Below are 21,947 nucleotides of genomic sequence, written 5' to 3'. Positions count from 1 at the left end.
TGGCCCAGATGGGGTCAGGGACAGAGCAGGAAGGTCCTGGTCTCTGTGGATCTTAGCCCGATGGCTTGTGTCCCTCGAGGGCTGCTCATCTGGGTGCTTGTTGCGTCTGTTTCAGGAACCCACAGACAGCCTTGAAGACAGTCTCCTCTCTTCCAGACCAGAGTTCATCATAGGCCCCGAAGGAGAGGAGGAGGAGAACCCTGCAGCCAGGCATGGGGAGAACCCAGGCAGCCGTGCCGCACCCACCGAACCTGCTGGTAGGTGGGCAGCACCCCCTCTCCAACGCTGCAGCCGGGCCTCAGGTTCTGAACCCTGGCTGCTTAGGTGCAAATGGACTCAGACAACTTCAGACTGGGCTTCCTCGGAATGGCCTGGTGCCACCCAGCCACTCTGGGGCTGGAGACACTGCTTCCGATGTGTGTTTCTGGCAGCAGAGGTTTTTCATAGATGCCAACCGATCGTGTTGGCGTAAGAAGCATCACCGCCCCACCTGCCCAGCCTTGTGCTCTCCCTGAAGAGGTGGCTATGAGGGAAGGCTGCATGGGCTTAGGGCAGGAGTGCTGGAGGTCTCACCAACTGTGTGGGACTATGGCCACAGTGGGGCATTTTGGGCTGGAGCAGCGTAACTGGTGCTCATGCTGTCCTGTGGGACACAATTAGAAACCCTGTTGACTTTTCATCCATAGTCTGTGTTCCCTGCTGCTCACAGCCTGGTCCTACCTTCAGACCTGGGTCCCAAGCTGTGCTGTCAGAAAACCAAGAGGTACCCCTTGGATGGGGCACTGTCCTGTTCAGTGACCTCCCTTCCTGCCAGAGTGGTTCCCTTTTCTGCATTTAGCAGCCCGACACCTGTGTCTTAGAGTGATCACTTCTATCTGCCACTGATTAAACCCTCGCCTGAGACAAAACGGAGCCAAGTGCCACTGAGTGGGAGATTCCATGGTCAGCTGTTGAGTGTGTAGACTCAGTAGGTTTGGCTGCCACTGTCTGATCCTCGACAAGCCCAGAACACACAGTGGTGATGTGAAGGCAGTTTACCCTCACTCTTAAGTGAGGTTCATGTGTGAGTGACCTCTTCTGGCGCACCTCCTGAACAGTAAGTGTGCTGCCGTTCCTGCTGTGGAGGGTTTCGGGGCTTCTCATAGCAGAACACCTCCAGTCATTGCGCTCAGCAGAAGATGCTCAACTTCTCCAAAACACTCCCCAGGCTGTTACCCGGACCTATTGTGTAAGTCTGTGAGCTCAAACCTCTGTAGTTGCCAATGTGACCTGAGTACCTCTCTTTATTTTTATGAATTTATTTACTTGAAAGACAGAGTTAGAGAGAGAGACATTCCATCCACTGGCACAGCCCCACAACTGGCCCTAGAAGCTGAGGTTGCCAGGAACCTGGAGTTCTATCTAGTCTCCTATATTGGTGGTCTGAGCACTTGGGTCATCTTCCACTGCTTTCCAAGACACGTCAGCAGGGAGGGAGCTGCATTCGAGATGAGCAGCCAGGACTCACACAGGCGCTCAGGTGGGATGCTGGTGTCACAAATGCTGGCTTAACTCACTGTGCCACAGTGGCAACCCCTGAATACCTCTCTTTAATACTTGTGTTGCTCCCTTTCCCTAAGCAAAGCATGCTCCAGCCAAGCTCCAGAGCTCCCTTAGGAAGCAGCAGAACTGGTGACGCACAGGAGCATGGGGCTGGCTGGGATGCCCCAGGGGCTAAAGATGTCTGAATTATGGGCCAGGTGCAGTAGCCTAGTGGCTAAAGTCCTTGCCTTTCATGTGCTAGGATCCCATATGGGCATCTAATCTTGATGGTCCTACTTCCCATCCAGCTCCCTGCAAACGGCCTGGGAGGGCAGTGGAGGATGGTCCAAAGCCTTGGGACCCTGCACACACGTGGGAGACTCAGAAGAAGCTTTTGGCTCCTGGCTTCTGATCAGCTCAGCTCAGGCCGTTGCAGCCACTTGGGGAGGGAACCAACGGATGATAGATCTTCCTCTCTGTCTCTCTGTCTCTCCTTCGTCTATATATCAGACTTTCCAATAAAAATAAAATAAGTCTTAAAAAAAAAGATATCTGAATTTTGTATGGATTGTCCAGTAGAAAATAAAGCCTTAGAGTGCTACCTTCAAAAAGTTTTGTGGAAGGGTTGTTTGTTGATTTGGAAAACAAATACAAATATCACTCACTTTTAGATACATCCTTCATTTTTCAGTTGATGAAGGGTAGGGAAAAGGAGTTTCATTAACCTTTGTGTAATTATTTCTTGACAGCAATAAAGAATGACACTGAAAGAAAATTTTGCTACCAGCAACTTCCTGTAACGTTGAGACTAATCTATACCATTTTTCAGGTATAATGTGTGAAATCTTTGACTATTTGGTTTGGTGGCATTCATGCTTTGGATCTCCCACTAACTGTGTGATTCTTTGCATAGGAAATGGCTAAGTTTGAAGAGCCAGACATTCTTTTTAATATGCTCAGTTGCCTGAAGATCCTCTGCTTGCATGGCGAGTGTCTGTACATTGCTAGGAAAGACCACCCCCAGTTTCTGGCCTACATTCAGGACCACATGTTGATTGCAAGGTATGTCTTTCTTGTATTTTGCTTTGAAGATTATTTAGGCTGTAGTCATGAAAGAATGTTACATTGAGTCTTACTAGTGCATTTTGCTTGTTTTTCTTAGCCAGGATAGCTTCATTATCTTACAGGGATTGAAGTATGCAAATGAGAAGATGTAATGCTCATTTGCTAAATATTATAGGAATAAAAAGGTAAAACAAGGATTAGTTTAGAGCTTTTGGTTGTTAGGTGGCTTAAGAATACAGCATACTACAGACAAATGTCAACAGCTAATAAGTCAACAATTACTTGGGATGATTAAATAAGGGTTTAGTTTTTTTCCTACAGAAAATAGAGCTGCTAATAGACAATATAAAGTTCTTCTCTATATGCTCTAGTAAGTTTTGTTTTAGAGACTGTTAAAGCATTTGCCCTAGATTTACGGTACTTTTCTACCTAAGAGCTTTAAAGTAACTATTAGCAGTCTTTCTGGAAGTAAGTTAGAAAAATATTATCCTCATTTTAATTTGTAAGAGAGTGAGTTGATTAATGTTAGCTTAATAACAAAGCCAACTTGAGGTTCTGTTGGTCTTTACTAATTTTGCTCATTTATTCACTTTGATAAATAAAATCAGGACTTTCTACATATGATATTATTTCAAGAACCTTGGGATTGTGCAGTGTAGTTTGGAAAGTGATGAATATTATACAGGCAGAAGGGACCATAGAAGCTGTTATTCAGATTGGCCTACCTTGAAGAGTAAGGGGGAGTGCCCTGCATAGTACTCTCCAAGCAGAAGGTCTTGGGTTTCTAAGATGCATAGTTACCCTGTGCATTTATAAGTCATTGTTAATCCCCAGAAAATGTAAAAAGTTACTTTCTTTTTTGGGGTGATACACAGGTGGGCAAAATCATTTCTGGATAACTGGAAAGAGAAAGGCTGAGGAGCAGATCCCATTTGAATGCTGGATTTTTATTGCCTGACAAGTAGAGGGCCTTTTGTTGGAAAGTGAGCATGTCAGGAGCAGATGGCAGAGTCGGAGCCAAAATGTGCTTCGGAGGGACCATGGTTGGTTTTTTTGTTACAGAATGTGGTTTTAGAGGAGTCCTGGAAGATGACACTGGAGAACTAGCTTTAGGATTCACTCAAGGCGCCTTGGAGAGGAGGACCTTATTGAACGATGCGTGGAGATCAGATGTGGAAAGGGTCAGAGTTGTGTTTTGCTAGGAAAAGGGTGGAGGAAAGAGAGATCTTTGGACACTGCCATGTTTTGGGCCAGGCAAAGAGGACATTGTGGGAGCTTCAGGAATGCGGACACCTGTTATGTGCTGGAGGAGGAGAAATGCCAGACATGTATAAAACTGGGAGTGGACCTCCAGGACTGTTCGGACAAAATGTGAACATCACAGCCTGGGGGGAAAGGTTAGAGGAGAGGCCAGAAGAAAGGACCAGTTGGTGAAGTCCAGCCTGGGAAGGCAGGAGAGTGTACAGTCGCAAACAAAAGGGTATTTGCTTCAATTAGACTAAGTGGCAGCAGGCAGGGCCCCTCTCCTCATCCTGCTTCGTGGGACTTGATGTGGTACTGTTAGCGGCAGGAGACACAATAAACAGATGACTCTCACTGAGGCGAAGGAAAAATTTATTCACACGTGTGCGGGCTTGAGGTTGCCAAGAACCAAGAGCCCCGAAGAACATTTTAGGCAGGTTTTTATACTGTGTTTTCAACAGGGGAGGGTGAGGCAGAAGAGTTTGAGATAGAGAAGTGGCAACGGTTCTCAGGGCAGGGTCGCAGAACATCTGCTGCTGTGGTTTTGCTTGGCACAGCGTGGTCGGGGCCACTTCCCGGAACATCCAGCTCCTTGCAAAAAGTACCTAACAGCTCAAGGTGGCAACAGGTTTTTAGCAATAGATACATTTTAACACTTTTTTTTCTCTTTTTTTGACAAGTTCAATATGCTTCCTGCAAAAAGGTGTCTACAACAAGCTGCAGAAATATCTATAACTTAAGATTACAATAATATCTTAGCAAAGCAAATACTTCAACACACATTCCAGCAAATTCCATTTTTACATTCCGTTACAACAGTATTATGGCAAAACACATATTTAGCAAACTTTATTTCCACAGTACTGTAACTGTGACTCCACGTTTTGAGCACTTCCTGTTACTAGTGGCTGGTTGGGATTAGGCCCTTGTTTGTTCACATGCATTTGGGTGAAGTATTCAGGGTTTGGGAATTGTTCTCTTGGTTCTCTGGTTCTGGAGCGTCATCTGAGAAGTAAAGCCCCTGGTGACCTGTGCCCACCTGTGTTCTCTCTAAGGCATTGCCATTGTGGGTGGTTCTTTGCATCCTTGAACTGTGCTTTATGAGCTTTTTAGTCTCACAAGCTGATTCTGATATTAATCATGAAACCAAACAGGAAACAAACTAACCAATAGTAAACAAGAACAAAACATTCTTAAATAATTGACCACAGATTTTGAAACAAATACTACTAAAATGTGTCCAGATCATAGTGGAATCTGTGAGATTGAGTTAAGTCTGCTGAGGTGTAAAATACTGCCAAGGAAGGGCTGGCGCAGTGGTAAGGCAGGCTAAGCCTCTGGGGAGGCACTCTGTATGAGTGCTCGCTTGAATCCTGGCTGTTCCTCTTCAGATCCAGCTCCCTGCTAATGGCCTGGGGAAGCAGTGGAGGATGGCCCGACTTCTTGGGCCCCTGCACCCGTGTGGGAGACCTGAAAGAAGTTTCTGGCTCCCAGCTTTACACTAGCCCAGCTCTGGCCATTGCAGCCATTTAGGGAGTGAACCAACAGGAGGAAGATCTTATACTGTGCTTCTTCCCCTCTCTTTATAGCTCTGACTTTCAAGTAAAATAAATAGATCTTTTTTTTTAAAATAGAATCCTCAACCAAAATATTATCAGATATCTCTCTCTCTCTCTCTCTCTCTCTCTCTCTCTTTCTCTCTCTCTCTTTCTTCCTCCCACCACTCTCTTTCCCACCCCCCTGCTCATCACTTGGATCAGTTACTGCTGGCTCCTTACATGGAAGTACATGTTGACTGGTAGTTTAGTGTTGGCTTTCTTCCAGAGGGGTGTCAGTAGGGCTGTTGATAACCCTGGATGGACACTGCCCTCTGTTGCTGAGATTTAAGAAGGAGAGAGAGACCTGTTTCCCCTAGTCCATACCAGTCATTTGGCTTGCCCAAGCAGGCATCACATGCCCACTCCTGGAATAATCACTCCCCAGGGCAATGATGTTCTTTGATCAATCTATATTTTTTGTTCTCCCTTGTGAGAAGGAAGGTGGGTGAGTTTGACTGACAGCATTGTCAGTTGACCAAGATGCTGGTAATAATAGACAAGGAGTTGCTCTTTGCTGCAATAAAAGGAAAATGCCTGCCAGGCAGACAGAACCAGAACTTCCAAGATATTCACTATCAGAAAAAAAAAGTAAAGAATCACTTAGTCCTGTATTGTGGTGACATATCTAATATCAGTTTGATATGTTCTTAAGTCACTTGGGTTTTATACAGCTGATTTTATGAGATCTAGTTTCACTGTTGGGAATATAGTATTAAGTGGTGTTTGTCTGTATTGGCAGAGCCTGGGGCAGGTTTGTCAGAGGGTGACGGTTTTGTAGATGAGCGGGATTTTCTCCACAAGCATCCTTGTAGATTGCCCGTTCCTGGAGAGAAGAGGGTCACGTTTCTGGCAAGGTGGCGATGACCTTAACCTCTGTGCCATTCCTCATCCCCAGCTTGTGGAGAGTACTCAAGTCCGAGTTCTCTCAGCTGTCTTCGCTGGCCGTCCCTCTCCTGCTGCATGCGCTGTCACTTCCTCATGGTGCTGACATCTTCTGGGCAGTCATCAATGGCAACTTCAACAGCAAAGACTGGAAGATGAGGTTTGAAGCAGGTACTTCTGTATTAGCTTAAAAAATATCTCTCCGGAAAGCAGGTGTGCAGTCCTGACGCTCACCCATGTGTGGCCGTCTTTCTCCTCCCCTCCTGCAAAAGGGCATCCTTCTGCTGGATGGTGCTCTTTGTGGGTCTGTGTAGCTGAACTTTCTCTGCAGAGTGGTCCTTAGGTAGGGTGATGCTGCCAGGTTTGCCTAGGGTAACCCCACTTTATGCCTGTTGTACAGGTGTCACGATCAACTGCACCCCCATTTGCTCCCAGAAAGGTCTCTGCTTGGGCAATCCATAATGTGGCCATCCTAGGAGGTTACTTACACCACAGATGCTGGCAATGTTTGTGACAATGTCATTTGTCAGGTCCAACCCTAAATCGACTGAACCAGGGGTGAGCTGAGGCCAGGACTGTGGATTTTCCACAAGTCCTCCAGGTAGTTGCAGGAGATTGGAGACTTGCTGCAGTCCTCTCTTACCATCACGGCATGGGGGACTGAGTCTGGCACAGTGACGGGGCTGATTGCAGAGTGCCCACAATGGCAGGCTCTCAGAGTATGGTGAAGAGGGACCTGTGGGTATTCTCTGAGCCTCCTGTCTTGTAGGAAGGTGCAGCAGGCAAGGTCATGTTACACAGTTCCCCCTGTTTTGTTGTCTTCACAGACAGTGGTTTCTTTATCCCTGGATCTCCCAAAGCATCCTACAAATGTCTGTACCTCATTAGACATAGAGGCTTTATATGACTTTTCTGTTATAGTTGTTCCTTCCTCAACTCTTTCAGTCAACTTGACTTTGAAGTCAAGAGTTTGAAATGATTCATCTTTGTGCTTTACATCAGTCTCCCTTACTTAGTGATGTAGCACAGAGGCTTGCAGAATAATTAGAACTCTAGCAAGCATAGATCTATTCATATCGTGGAAGACATGTGCGCTTTCTATAGCTCTGATAAGAGTCTATCCGGATTTTGTCGTTTCTCATGATGACCTATTGAGAGTGAAGTAGGGACTGGGGGCCCAGAACCAGGCTGATCTCCGCTCTCTGCAGCTTCTGTGGAATGGCCTGGAGATGAGCGGAGACGTGGCAGAAATGCACTGTATGAGTAAAGGTGATCTCTGCTGGACTGAGGTGGGACAGTAGAGACAGTGCCTTGTGAATTCCCTCTCAGTGTTGAAGTTACCTTGTTCTGAGAAAGGTCAGCTCTCAGACTCTATCTATCTATCTAACATCTGTCTATTCATGTATACTGTCTCTCCTCACGTATATACATACATACATATATACTAATAATACTGTCCTCTGTATTTGTCACTGCAGTGGAAAAAGTGGCTGTGATTTGTAGATTTCTGGACATTCATTCAGTGACCAAAAACCACCTGCTGAAGTACTCCCTGGCTCATGCTTTCTGCTGCTTCCTGACAGCTGTGGAGGACGTCAACCCCGCGGTGGCCACCAGGGCTGGTCTGCTACTCGACACCATCAAGAGGCCCGCGTTGCAGGTGACGTGTGGTGTGTGATCTGCTGCTCTGCATGTGGTCAGTGTCAGCGCCACTAAACTGTAGAGGTGCCACGTGGTGTGGTCAGTCTGGCCGACTGCCATATGGTACCGTGGACTGGGTAGTTTAACTTCTCCCAGTGCTGAAGGCTGGATCAAGGTGCATGGGGCTGGGAGCCTGGTGAGGGCTGCTTTCTTCATCACAGGTGGGATCATCCGCTGTGCCTGGTGCCTCTTTTCTGGTGACGCTAAGGTCACTCCCAAAGGCTCTGTCCGTGTGGCCTGGCTGTCTCCTGGGACCATCACCCTGGTGATGACCTCTGGGAGGGACACAAGCATCTGATTGCAGCATCACATGAACACATAGATGATGATGACAGTGGAATTTTTAAATTGGAATGAAAACCATCCCAGAACTACACCATAGCAAATGATTCCTTCTTTTGTTTATTGGTACTTTCTTTCCCTTCTTTGTCTCTGGGTTGATAGCACATTTGTACAGCTGCTGTTATGATTAAAGTTGTGAGTATTGCAGAGGGGGGCAGGTTTGAGAATAGGCTGATTTATTTTCTGCCATATTTGGCTGCTTCCTGGGCTGAAAGCTCTGTCAGTTGAGACTAGAGAAATAACGTAGCTTATCAATATGTTATTAATTGTGTATTGTTAATCAGCATTAAACTTGAGAAAGTAAATAGTCTACTGACAAATGAAGGCCAAAGAAAAATCAACTGTGGGATCAGGACAGAGTTCTTTTTATGCCTTGCTCGGCATCCTTATTTTATTTTATTTTTATTTTTATTTTTTTTAAAGATGTATTCATTTTATTACAAAGTCAGATATGCAGAGAGGAGGAGAGACAGAGAGGAAGATCTTCCGTCCGATGATTCACTCCCCAAGTGAGCCGCAACGGGCCGGTGCTGCGCCGATCCGAAGCCGGGAACCAGGAACCTCTTCCAGGTCTCCCACACGCGGGTGCAGGGTCCCAATGCATTGGGCCGTCCTCAACTGCTTTCCCAGGCCACAAGCAGGGAGCTGGATGGGAAGTGGAGCTGCCGGGATTAGAACCGGCGCCCATATGGGATCCCGGGACATTCAAGGCGATGACTTTAGCCGCTAGGCCACGCCGCCGGGCCCGGCATCCTTATTTTATAATTGAGAAATCAAGTCTAAGAACTTATCAAAGGATACAAAGTAAATTATTATGAAAATTTATTTTATGTATTTGAAAGAGTGACAGAGAGAGACAGAGATCTTTAATGCACTGGTTCACTTCCCAAATTGTCTTAGTGACTAGGAGCCAGAAGCCAGGAACTCTGTGTGGATTTCCCAGAAGGGTGACAGGGACCTAACCTCTTAGGTTACCTCCCACTGCTTCTTCAGGCACATTAACAGGAACCTGGATCAGAAACAGGGTAGCTGGTACTAGAACTGGCACTCCAGTGTAGGATGCCAGCATCATAGAGGATGGGTTAACCCACGTTTCCACAGCGCCTGCTCTGGGATGCAAAATGAACTAGTGAGAGAACCGAGACCAGAACCTGCAAAATCCAGATTTACTGTTTTTCATGTTTATCCATGACTTTTTAAATTTCATTATTATTTCAGTATTGTCAGTTAGGTTCTATGTTGGCAGGACGGTGTATTAAAAAATGTCCCATTGTAAATTATCTCATTTAATCACCACAGTAGCCTTTTAAGTGTTCTCACGATGCAGACAGAGAAGCTGAGGCTTACAAAGTTTAAGTAACTTTTCCAGAATCACATAACTAGCAAGTGGCAGTGGGAACACTGACTCCTGAAGTCCCCGTTCTTACCTGGGCTGCTCTGAAGCCAGGAGCTCCTTCTGGGTCTCCCACATGGCTGTAAGGGCCCAAACATTTAAGCCAGCCTCCACTGCTCTTCAAGGCCATTAGGAGGGAGCTGGATCAGTTGTGTAGCAGCTAGGACATGAACCAGTGCCCATACAGGATGCTGGTGCCATGGCAGAGGATTAACCTGATCTGCTACCATGCCGGTCCCTGAGTGTCAATTTTTAAATTTCATTCTGTTAAGAAGAGGCAGAGTGGTAGACTCATGCACTGGAGAAAGGGATGTACAATCCACTCCAGCCACAGCTTTTTAGCATTCCATGTTCCATTCACATCTCGAGAAGAAAAGGTGCCCTTTCTTATAAAAGCAAGAAGTTTAAGACTGGGAGGGAATTTAAAGGTCATCTTCTCATGCATTCTAAAATGCAGGTATGAGAATATGCTTCTTGGGGCTGGCACTGTGATGTGACGGATCCAGCTGCCGCTCGCAATGCCGGCATCCCACCTAGGCAACATTTTGAGACTAGCCTGTTCTACTTCCAGTCCAGCTCCCTGCTAATGCACCTGGGAAAGCAGCAGGATGCACCCATGTGGGAAACCCGGAAGAAGCTCCGGGCTCCTGGTCTTATCCTGGTCCAGCCTCAGCCATGGCAGCCATTTGGGGAATGAAGCAGTGGATGGAGGACTCTTTGTATAACTCTGTCTTTCAAGTAAATGAAAAATAAATCTTCAAATGTATGTCTCTCTTAGTGGAAATGATTCAAATTAAAAGCTTTGGGGCAGGCACTGATACCATGGTTAAGACACTGCATGGTTCATCAATGTCAGCACCAGGGTGTGAGTCCAGCTTCGTCCTTATACACCCTACGAGGCGATGGGTGATGATGATGGCCCAGGCCACCTTGGGCGACTCTTGCACTGAATATCCAGCTCCCAGATTCTACCAAACCTGGATGGGTATTGGAGGCATTTGGGAGTAAACCAGAAAGTGAGAGATTTTTCTCTCCGTGTCTGTCTCTCACTGTGTTTCTTTGTCTCATTCTGCCTTTCAGATAAATTAAATGAATATTTTAAAAATAAGAAAAAAATGGGTTTCAGGGTATTTTGATTAAGCAGTCCTTATGTAATATGTTAAAAAACAGTAACTTGGGCCCGGCGGCGTGGCCTAGCGGCTAAAGTCATCGCCTTGAAAGCCCCGGGATCCCATGTGGGCACCGGTTCTAATCCCGGCAGCTCCACTTCCCATCCAGCTCCCTGCTTGTGGCCTGGGAAAGCAGTCGAGGACGGCCCAATGCATTGGGACCCTGCACCCGCGTGGGAGACCCGGAAGAGGTTCCAGGTTCCTGGCTTCAGATCGGCGCGCACCGGCCCGTTGCGGCTCACTTGGGGAGTGAATCATCGGACGGAAGATCTTCCTCTCTGTCTCTCCTCCTCTGTGTATATCTGGCTGTAATAAAATGAATAAATCTTAAAAAAAAAAACCAGTAACTTATATTTAGTTCAGATTTCTGAATCACAACTCAATTAGGAGAAGTTTCTCTTCTGCCTTTTGTTTTTTCCCTACTAAAACTTGTAGGCAGAAAGATGGGTTGGATCGCTACACTGTCAGCGTGGGTGCAGGGGCAGTCTTGTTGCTCTGGCTTTGCACGGTGTGTCAGTGGTGAAGTCACTTAGGTGTCTAGCTTTGATATCCCTTTCTCTCCATCTCCCCAGGGTCTGTGTCTTTGTCTTGACTTCCAGTTTGACACTGTGGTGAAAGACCGACCCACGATATTGAGCAAGCTTTTGCTCCTGCATTTTCTTAAGCAAGACATCCCTGCCTTGAGCTGGGAGTTCTTTGTAAACAGGTTTGAGACCCTGTCCCTGGAAGCCCAGTTACATTTGGATTGCAACAAAGAATTTCCTTTTCCTACAAGTAAGTAAAACAATGGTTCCAGTTTCTGTTGTGTTTGCTGGATAACACAGAATAGGCTTGGCATACAAGTTGCCCGCAGGGAGAATGCCTTGACCGCATGTCTTCAACTGATCAAAACCTTATTAAATCTTAACTATAGACATGGGTAGACTTCAGTGTATTCTGGCATTCCAAAGTGAGACCTCTTCTCATTTCCTGGAAGGCCTTTGATAACCGTGTGTGACTATGTTGTCCCTAACGTTGGTCAGCTGTTATGTTTGTAATGTTTGTAAGCTGTTATGCAAGATGTGTTTGCACTTTGCAAACTTTCTCCCGCGTTCTTATTAACTCATTACCTGCCGCTCTAGCTAGATGGGGAAAAGATGTTAGTCCCTCAACTGTCCAGAAATAACAAAATCAGACAATTAACTCTTATGATCTGAACAGGAAAAGGACATGTCCTGGTCATTATAGACAGTAGTTATGATTTTTTTTTAACACATCAGACTCATCATTGACAGAGGACTCAAGCATCCAGAAAGATTTTAAGCAACTTCAGTGTTTTAACTCTGAAATGATACCTGGATGGATCGTTTCAGACTAGCTGCGTTATCTGGCCAGTCGAGGCACATGATCCCCTTTCTGATTTCCCCCGCACAGCCATCACTGCCGTGAGGACCAACGTGGCCAACCTCAGCGATGCTGCCCTGTGGAAGATTAAGAGGGCCCGCTTCGCTCGGAACCGGCAGAAGAGCGTGCGGTCCCTGAGGGACAGTGTGAAAGGGCCAGCGGAGTCCAAGAGGGCGCTCTCCCTTCCCGAGACCCTGACCTCCAAAATCCGTTGAGTATCACCTTCGCTCCTTCCGTGAAGACTATTCAGTGTCTTTCTGAGGCTGACTTACCTGTGGCATGTTGTCAGAGTAGCGCTTGCTGGATAGGGATTGCAGATCCTCTAGAGAATCAGCCCATGGGTGGCTTTTCCCAATGGTCCACGGTCAACAAAGTCCTGATGGAAGTAGATGGCTTTGAAACGCAGAAGGCAGCAGCTGCTTGGTGGGAGACTTGAAGAGCCTTTGGCCCTAAGTCTGGGATTTGGGAGTTGACACCACTAGCCTCATGGCTTAAGTTTTTCTGGATGAGGCTCAGACAGCAAGACCCTTGGCAGTTAAGGAGGTGGGGTTGAACTTGGGAGTTCAGCTTTCTGGTAGAAGCAGTCACTCTGGCCCCCAATACACTATTCATCGTGTGTGCTGTTGGCTGAGATGAGTTAGCAGAGGAGTTGAATTTCTGCCCAACTTTGTGAGATAATTTATAAATAGAAACAAGCTTCATTGCCAATTTAAAAAAAAAGTCTGCTTAGGCTTGTATGAAATTCTTTCTTTGTATTATACCTTTAAAGATAATAAAAATTCTCTTAACTTTTCAATTGACTAGGCACAATATTGACCAATAATTTAAAATCAGTCACTAAATGACCATATTAATGAGTGTATTTACATGTATTATTATTGACTTGCGAATATTAAGTGAATAATTTTTGAGTAACTGCTGTTAAGTTAATAAAGTAACAGTCCACATGGATTTTTTTTATCCTCTCAAAAGCGGAAAGACTTGCATTTTCATTGGTGTCTTTTGAAAGACAACATTATGTAATGTAAACATTTTTAATCACCAAATAGTGTTTGATTTGGTTTGTTACACCTTTATCTTATGAAAAGCTAGGGAAATGTGATATCTTGAACTTGGAAAGAGTGGATTAAAGCCCATTAGTTCATCAGTAACTCAGTGTTTCAGGGATCAAAAATAATTGCAAGTAAACATTTAAGAATCACCTGCAGTAGTATAGTACTAAGCTCCAGATAAAGCAGTTTCAGATCTTAGAAATCAAAATCTATACTACTTGATTTGTGGTTTTTACGAGTTTCCAGCTGTTTTATAGTCCGATTGATTTTGAGATGTAGTTTATTTTTTGCTATTGGTAGTTGACACACATGAAACTTTTGAAGATTAAGACCTGTTAACACTGAAGGATGTTTTTGAGATGCAAATAAAACCAAGAAACTTTTGTTGTACAAAGATCTTTGATGTGATGTGACTTCCCTGTAAGACGACTCAGCTTGCCCCTGTTGTCCACTGCAGTTACCACTGAGTGTATTTTTAGACTTGAGTTGTCTACGATGTTTATTTAAATAGAGTTGTTGTTGATTTTTAAGCTATGAGGTTGACCAGGCATGAGCAGTCTGCTCCAGCTCTCGGTGGGACACCTGAACAGACGCCAGGTGGGTACTCCTGTGCAAGTGTCTATCCCAGGTAGACAAGGCAGACAAAATGGTGTCTCTAACTGGACCAATGTGATACACTGAGGATTGGTAAACTGAAAAGGGCCTTACCCCAGATGCCCTTGAGTTGGTAGCTTTTTCTGTTTTACTGTTAGCAGCTGATTTATGATCTTGTCAACTTTTGGTCCAGTAAGAAGCATCGTATTATTCGAGTATGCACCAGAGAGCCAATAGGACTAGAACTATGTGAAAATAGTCCTTATATTTGTATGTGTATTTACACATAGAAATATTTGGCTCATATATATCTGCTATAGAAAAAGCATACATTTCATTTACATCTTATAAAGTTATACATTTGAACCACCATCATTCACTCATCCCCTTGGCCATTCCTGATTTTTTGCAACTACATGCATTTCTGTTTCTCCAAGAGAGGAGTTTCCATTGTTTGGGGGACCATAGAATCACAATCAGCATTGGCTGGTGTTAACTATCACTTGATGTTCCGTGGAAGATGACAGTTAATCACGAAGTATCTTCGGGATTGGATGACATAGACCAGGAGGTCACAGTGTTCTCCATAGACGTGGTGCTGTGACTCACTGGGAAGATAGCCAAGACCTGGACACTGCTCATTTGTCAGTACCAAACTTGGGAATTACCTCCTGTTTCGTGCTGGGCAACGTTTGGTTTTCCTTTGAGAATAGTTTTTAAATAGACTTTTCAGGGTGGTCCTGATTCCCTTAGAAGGAAAATTTGAAGCCAGGAGACTTCACAAGATGCTGGGTGTTTTGTGTTCTAAAAAAGAAAGGAGAGGGAGACTGGAGAGGCAGAGAAGAGAATTATGAACTTAAATGGAGGCCAGTGTGCCTTTTCTCTTCTCAAATTGATGAGTCGAGCCCGACAAAGACTTGATCGAGTCCCTCCACCTCATTTTACACATCATTGGCGGCTGTACGGTGTGTTGCGGTTTAAAGAGAAGATCTCAAACTCCATTACAAATGTGAAGTCCTCCATTCCCCATCAGGTGGCTGTTTCTGAAATTTTCCTTATGCAATTTCATAAAGTATCTTCATTTTACTCCAGCTTATCTATTTAAAACTAATAACTTTTTAATTGTTATTTTAATAATTCAACCAAAATATTTGCTTCACATCTTTGTGGGAAAATGTGTACGTGCATTTCCTGAAATTAAGAAAAGGGTGCAGATCTGTAATCATCCTAACCTCTTGGCCAGGTGGGAAAGGAGCCGTTAATAGCACAGCCAAAATCAGTATGAAGCCAAAACTCCCAAAAGGCAACACCATCATCATAAGCAAAATTTGGTTAGATTGGGAAACAGTTGGCTCAGTCAAAAGCAACTTTAAATGAGTGTTCCATTTTTACATTATTATTTGCTGGACACTGAATGTTTTAACTTTGAAGCAAAGACTTGCCAGGCTAATCATAAGATTGTGTGGGATGGTTGAAGATGGTGTTTAAATGGAATCTAAAGAACTTGCTATTTAACGAATACACTTTTGTTTGGCCTAGATAATGAGTGCTTCTGTGCAGACATGTTATTGAAATTATATAGATGCTATTTAATTAGGCAGCAAGACTTGGTGTGAATTTCTGTTTGGGCTGAACTTTTTGGCATTGGATTTACAATTTATGACTCTCTGATCTTAGCCTTTGCATGGTACCTGCAACCAACAGAACATAATATCCTATTTTCTATAGAAGATATACTCTGTAAGATTTAAAAAGAGCTGTACTCCTCTGTGACTCTTACGAGTCAAATCAAAGATATCTAAGTAAAATCCATAGAATGGTACGACTGGACCTTAGAGGTGTGTTTGCATTCTCCCTGCGGCTGCTCCCGAGGAACAAGGATCACCAGCTTTGATGGCAGCTGCCTTACGCAGCATGCATGGTAAACGCTGGGAGAGTTCAGCACCTTTATTTCATCCTAACTGATGACCTGTATCATCTTTCCAAATGCTAATCTGGGATTTGTTCTGAGAATCAGAGATCTTGGTGTTGGATATTTGACGGTCAATGAAATCTGATGCTGCAGTTGTGTTCTTTTACAAGGGTCCTTTAGAAAGCTTGTGCAAAAGTGGAATTAAAAGATACATTTATTTGGTACAAAAATGGAAATCTGTGGATAGTTTCCTCATAATTTGTGTTTTCTTTGAACTCTGGAAAGACCCCTTCGATATCAGCACAATACCAAATGAACACTGTCAACCCCTCTGAACACAGAATGCATAGTTTTATCTTGTCCTTCATTCCCCGGAATGATTAACTGATTAATAGTAGGTATATAATAATAATTTAAAAATATATAGTCACTCCTTATTGTAAATGATGGTTTATGCAAATCAGCTAATGTCACCTTACAACAATTCTGCATGAAAGCATCCTAGCCCATCCTACACCTACCCTGGTTCTGACAAGCACCAGTGGGTGTTGGAATCTAACCCAGTCTGGCCCACCCCAGACCCAGGCTGATCATTTCTGATCACTGACTTGGTTGGGTCAAATTCAGAATATGCTTGTGGAAGGACGCTCTTACTTTCTGCTCCTCCCTATTGTTTTTGGTTCAACCTAAGGGTCAAAGAGCCAGTTTACACAGAGAAAAATTCCTGTTTCCCTGCTCCGTCAAATTTTCTCTCATATAGGAGACAGAGTTTACTTGAATTTGACACATGGAAATGGACATTTGCGAACAACAAACATCTACTGTATGTCAGATCCAGCTCTATATGCTACAAGGCTTGTAAATATTGGGTCAGGCATAGCACTTGCCTTCAGAGAACCTCTGTTCTCATTGCGGAAATAAGGCAAATGAATAAAAGGTTCCTCCTTGTCTACTGATTATCTTGCTAAGTGAGAATTAGGAAAGGCTAAAGGAAAATTTCCTCCATTTCTCTCCTTTCCCCCCACCCCTGCCCTTTCTCCCTTCTTGTCTTTGAAAAGTCCTAGAATTTAGGGACCACGTTGTGTTGGTAAGAGGAGGGTGGGCATATATGATAAGAATGATTTCTAGTACCCAGCCAGATCTGTAGCGTCAAACTGAGAGAGGGTGTGGAAGACCCCCTTGCAAGGTGTGGGGAGCACCAGCAGGGATCCACAAAGGTGAGGGAAATGTTGGCTGCAGCCATCTTCGAGAAGGCTGAGCATGCTGATGGATTAGTAGAGAGAAGCCTTGGAAAGCAGATCCTGAGCCTTCCTAGTTCATTTCGAATCATACACATGAACAGCACTATGTGACAGCTCTGCGTTTTAATCAGTGACATGACTGTGAGATGAGATTGTGGTGAACTCAGGCCATGTCCAAGTTAACCAACGAGTAATTCTGCCTCCATGATTATAATGATATGGACACTTTCTTTGTAGAAAGAGTAAAACCAAGCTCTTCGATTGTGTTCAGTCCGTATGGCTAAGACAGCTACAGGAATTTCATAGGTTAGAAATCTAAACCACGAGAGAAAGTATTGTAGGCATTTAATTTCACTTTAAAATGGGAACTTCAATAAGCTTTTATAGAAAATTAAGACAATAGTATACTCTTTGTCAGAAAGGAGGCTTTCATTTTGTTTACAGCTGAAAGTTCTTAGGGGTGTGACTAAGGCACCTTTTCCTTGTGAAAATTGTCCCGTTACAAGCTTACTCAATACTCAAGAAAGATAATGGGATGCAGATTTGCATATATCAAAATTGGAGGAATGTGGAGAAGAAAAACCTTTCCCATCTTGTGCAAAAGGTTCCATTATCTAGTTCTCTTTTCAGTTTAATGGTTTATTTGAAGATCATGCATTGCTGGGGTGGAGAGAAAGCAGACCTAGAGCAACAAGCGAATCACTGAAGGTCACAGGGAGACCAGGCCATGTGTGACACGATCCTCAGTCATTGGGAAAATACGATGTGCTTGATCTTAGCCAAAAGGCTAGAAAACCATGTTGAGAAAACTTCAGCCTGGCTACTTGTAATGGGAAGCAAGTTTTGGAATATTTAAGCTGGAGTCTGATGGTTTAGTTTCTGGGTTTAAATTAGGGTGCAGTGAAATGGGGGTGGAACTCTAGCCGGGCCGTGTTGAATGGCTCTCCTGCTGTTCTGGAGTCTCTGTGTTATCAGTTATCAAACAAGGGCACAGCTCCCTCTCCAATGCCACCCCTCCCCACTGCCCTTTACTTTTGCTTTATCTTTAAGTCTTTGGCATCCAGCTGATATGTGTGGTCTTAAACCCTGACTCCTAGAACTAAAGGGAACCAAGGGTTGGATTTCTCTGTAACAGCCGTCACCTGTTACCACAATCACATTCTCCACCCAAACTCATCCAAAGCAATGGTGTTCTTGAAATTGTAAAAGGATACTCTGAAAAGAAAAAGAATCAAGAGTCAATGTTTTTAATGCTGAGAATATAAGTTTCTGAGCTTTTCTTGTTAGGGTTTTCAAGAATTTCCAAAGATAATGTTTCTGGTCAAACCTCCCATTCCAAGCGTTAATTTAATCACTAAAGTCCCCCTTTGACTTCCCATTGAAATATGGTGTTGTTTATAAATCAATTTTGTTTTCTTATGCATGCCTAATCAATAATATTAACAACTTATTGATCACTTTCTGCATTTGAAATACTGTGTTAAGTCCTTAGGTTTTATTTGAACAGATTTTGGAGAAATTTCCCTGAAATACACTGCATGTATTTAATCCTGTGTGACCAGGTTCTGGGAGACAGAAAATACTAGTGTCCTGGAGTTGTATTGAGATGTGTTACATGGTTTCCCTGTGTGAGTACTGCAGGCCCTTAGGCTAAATTGATTCTGCTGTATCACCCTTCATTGTCAATGATGTCTTCTCAGATCTTAATTTTTGAACAGACCAACATGCTCCTGGTTGCCTGAGGAAATTAGACAACCGGACTTTCTAATGTTGCATGCAAATCTGGGTAGTCAGATCTGAACTTAATAGTTCCCCCATGTTATTGCTTCAAGAGATAAGTGTTAGGGCTTCAGTTCAGCTAATTTCTACAGTCAGTAGCAACAGTTTTCTTCTAAGTTTGTTTGAAAAGCAGTGTAGGGGTTGGGGGAGAGGAGGAATGAATCTTCTACTTGCTGATTTATTCCCCAGATTGCCACAGTAGCCAGGGCTCGGCAAGGCTGAGGTCAGGAATCTAAAATTCCATCCTGGTCTCCTGTGTGGGTGGCAGGAGCCTCAATACGCTTGAACCATTTTCTGCCTCCCAGGAGTGTTCACAGGAAACTGGATGGGAAGTAGAGTCGTTGGGACCCCAGCCTAACTACATGCACCAGAGCACCTGCCCAAAGGGAAGGTTTCTTGTGTCTTTCTTCTCTTGACTGTATCCTCGAGCACTGCAGTATTGCTGCATTCATTGAAGAATTCATGAATACAGATCACTCTTCTTTTGCATCCTTTATACTGTAATAACAGATGTAACAAAGAATTGTTTGATTTTAACCAAAGCTGGTAATCATTTAGTAGAACGTTTCTTTGCAAGGTGAAATATGAGAATGTGGTCTGCTCTTCTAACCCATCAGGCAATAACTTCGTTTTCAATTTAGTTAATTGAAAAAGAATCCTGAAAAGTAAAATATAGAAGGGCAACCAGTGTTTCTGTTCCTGTCCCAGTGGTCCTCCATCCGGCCCAATCAGAAGAGGCAAAGCAGGGAGACAGGATGTGATTCCTGACTTTGAAAGAAGAAACTCAGTGTCAGGGGGTGGCTTAGGACCATGCATTTATTCGATCAGTGGAAGCCTGTTCTTTCCATGTGAACTTCCAGCTCACCTTCATGCGATGTTTTCTGTTTCTACAAGTCCATGCTTCTCGTTGTCCATGTCCCTAACCTGTTGCATGTTTCTCATTATACACAGCAGGGATTCTGATTTGCTGTTTATAATTTTGACTCTCACTTTCTAAGAGTACTGTTGTTCAAGATGTGGAAAAGGAAAGTTTTTGTTTTTGCACTAATTCACAAGCAAAACTGTATTGAGGTAATAATTGGAGCAAAATAACCCAATGAATGCTTTTATGTTCAGTGGGTTCTCCACTAATTTTTTTTGTGTTTTTTACAAAACTTGAAGGAAATTTCCTTTATTCCTGAGGATTAAGTTTTGTTAAGATAGTAACAGTGTACTAAATGCAAAGTTTATCTGGGTATCTGCCTTTCCTTCTGGAGGGAAGCCTTGCTTTTTAGTGTCTGATTTTTGTTTCCATTCCTTTGGTTCTCCCCAGTTTCTTGGTTGATGAATGCAGTAACTTCTACTTTTGGACTTGTGTTTTTCTTAGTTGGCTATATTGTGCCCTCAAGTTTCTTGCCTAGAAAAGAACCATTAAATAATTATTGGAAGCAGAAAGGTTGTCTCAATGGGATTTTAGTATCAACTAAACTTACGGGGGACTGCCTGCTGATGACTTATCTTGTACCAGCAGGACAACAGTCTCCCGAGAATGACAACACTATCAAGGACCTGCTCCCAGAAGATGCAGGGATAGACCACCAGACAGTGCATCAGCTGATCACTGTGCTCATGAAGTTCATGGCCAAGGATGAGAGCAGTGCCGAGTCGGACATCAGCAGCGCAAAGGCCTTCAATACAGTCAAGCGGCACCTGTACGTTCTGCTGGGCTATGACCAACAGGAAGGCTGCTTCATGATTGCACCGCAAAAGATGCGCCTGTCGACTTGCTTTAATGCATTTATCGCAGGAATTGCCCAAGTAAGTGGGATAACAGCTTGTGCAACGTTAGGTTAGCAACATTTGTTTCATGTAAAAGTTTGTGCAGATTAACTGATATTAGGCAGGTGCGTGTGTGAGGGGTGGTTGTTGGTGGTGGGGTAGAGACAAAAGATGAGTATCTTCAAGGTTGGATGACATAGACTAGGAGATCATGGGCAGTGAGTTTGAAGCTTGAAGCTACCAGATCAGAAACCAGAGGTAGACAGCCAGCCTTACACAGACATCTTAAACACCAGCAAAAGCATGTACACCCTAAAAGCAGGTCTCATGTGTCCTTGTGGTACTCTTACTGATTGGCTCTGTGTCATAGACTCAATTAGTGTCCCAGTTAAAACCTACGTGGACATCAAATCCCAAGTGATTGTATTTACAGATGGAACCTTCAACTGGATAATTACGGCTAATTGAGGTCCTGTGGTTAGACGCTAATCCAAATAAACTGGTGTCTTCTTAAGAGAGATATACAGCTAAGGCCATGGAAAGACATGCTGAGAAGTTGGTCATCTTCTAACTGAACAGAAAGATGACAGAAAAAAATCAAACCTGCATGAATCGTGTTCTTGGGAATTTTATTCTGCAGTGCTGTGAGAAGATGAATTTGTATTGTAACATACCCATTACCAATTTAGCTGTTTTTCAGTGCACAATTCAGTGGCATCAAGTACATTCACGCTATCATGCAGCTAATACCACCTGTCCCTAGATATTTTCATCATTCTGTACTGAAAACTCGGTGACCATAGAACAGTGAAGGAATATGGGGGGTTTGTTTCTGATTCATTTTTATCCTTTACTTTTTGAGGGAGTTGAGTTCATCCTGCAGCTTAGGGTTTTCCCGGTGCATCTGTCTTGTACGCTTTGCTGCACCGTCAACCCATTTACTTCCCCATTTCTGCACTGATGCTGGCTCTAATCCTCGCTACTCCAAGCAGTTCAACAGTGAGCATCCTTGCTCTTCTGCTCTATCAGTCAGTGTTAGAAGTCCTTTCTGATGTAGATCCAGGCACAGGAGAACTGATCATGGGGTATAGGAGAGCTCCATTTGAGCAGTGCTACCATTCTCACTCTCCGGATAACTGCACCAGTCTGCAAAGTTGTGGGACCTGAAGCAGAGAGAGAGGAGTCTGAATTTCAGCCTTGTGGCTATGACTAGTTCTATGGCCTTGGGTATCTTTTGCTGCTTGCTCATTTGATAATACAGATTTTTTTTGAGAGATTGAACACCATATATTGCCAAAACACCTTCATCAGTGCC

At 43.9% G+C, this 21,947-nt stretch overlaps 1 protein-coding gene across 10 annotated transcripts in view; it reads left to right on the top strand.

Annotated features, from left to right (window-relative positions):
- The window catches only part of UNC79 (unc-79 homolog, NALCN channel complex subunit), a 261,393-nt gene that overhangs the window by 160,403 nt on the left and 79,043 nt on the right, over positions 1-21,947 (top strand). For 7 of the 10 annotated variants that reach the window (XM_058655396.1, XM_058655402.1, XM_058655401.1 and 4 more), the window contains 9 exons: positions 116-257; positions 2,271-2,350; positions 2,435-2,583; positions 6,322-6,479; positions 7,787-7,968; positions 11,486-11,687; positions 12,327-12,506; positions 13,880-13,945; positions 20,385-20,671. In XM_058655396.1, the coding sequence (XP_058511379.1) occupies positions 116-257; positions 2,271-2,350; positions 2,435-2,583; positions 6,322-6,479; positions 7,787-7,968; positions 11,486-11,687; positions 12,327-12,506; positions 13,880-13,945; positions 20,385-20,671 (1,446 nt within the window). The remainder of the gene's footprint in view (positions 1-115; positions 258-2,270; positions 2,351-2,434; positions 2,584-6,321; positions 6,480-7,786; positions 7,969-11,485; positions 11,688-12,326; positions 12,507-13,879; positions 13,946-20,384; positions 20,672-21,947) is intronic. The other 3 variants (XM_058655399.1, XM_058655404.1, XM_058655406.1) reach the window with 1 other exon arrangement.

This window comes from Ochotona princeps, chromosome 26 (genome assembly GCF_030435755.1).
Source record: "Ochotona princeps isolate mOchPri1 chromosome 26, mOchPri1.hap1, whole genome shotgun sequence".
NCBI lineage: Eukaryota > Metazoa > Chordata > Mammalia > Lagomorpha > Ochotonidae > Ochotona > Ochotona princeps.
The sequence above is the reverse complement of the archived record's forward strand: the minus strand, read 5'-3'. Positions and strand labels throughout refer to the sequence as shown.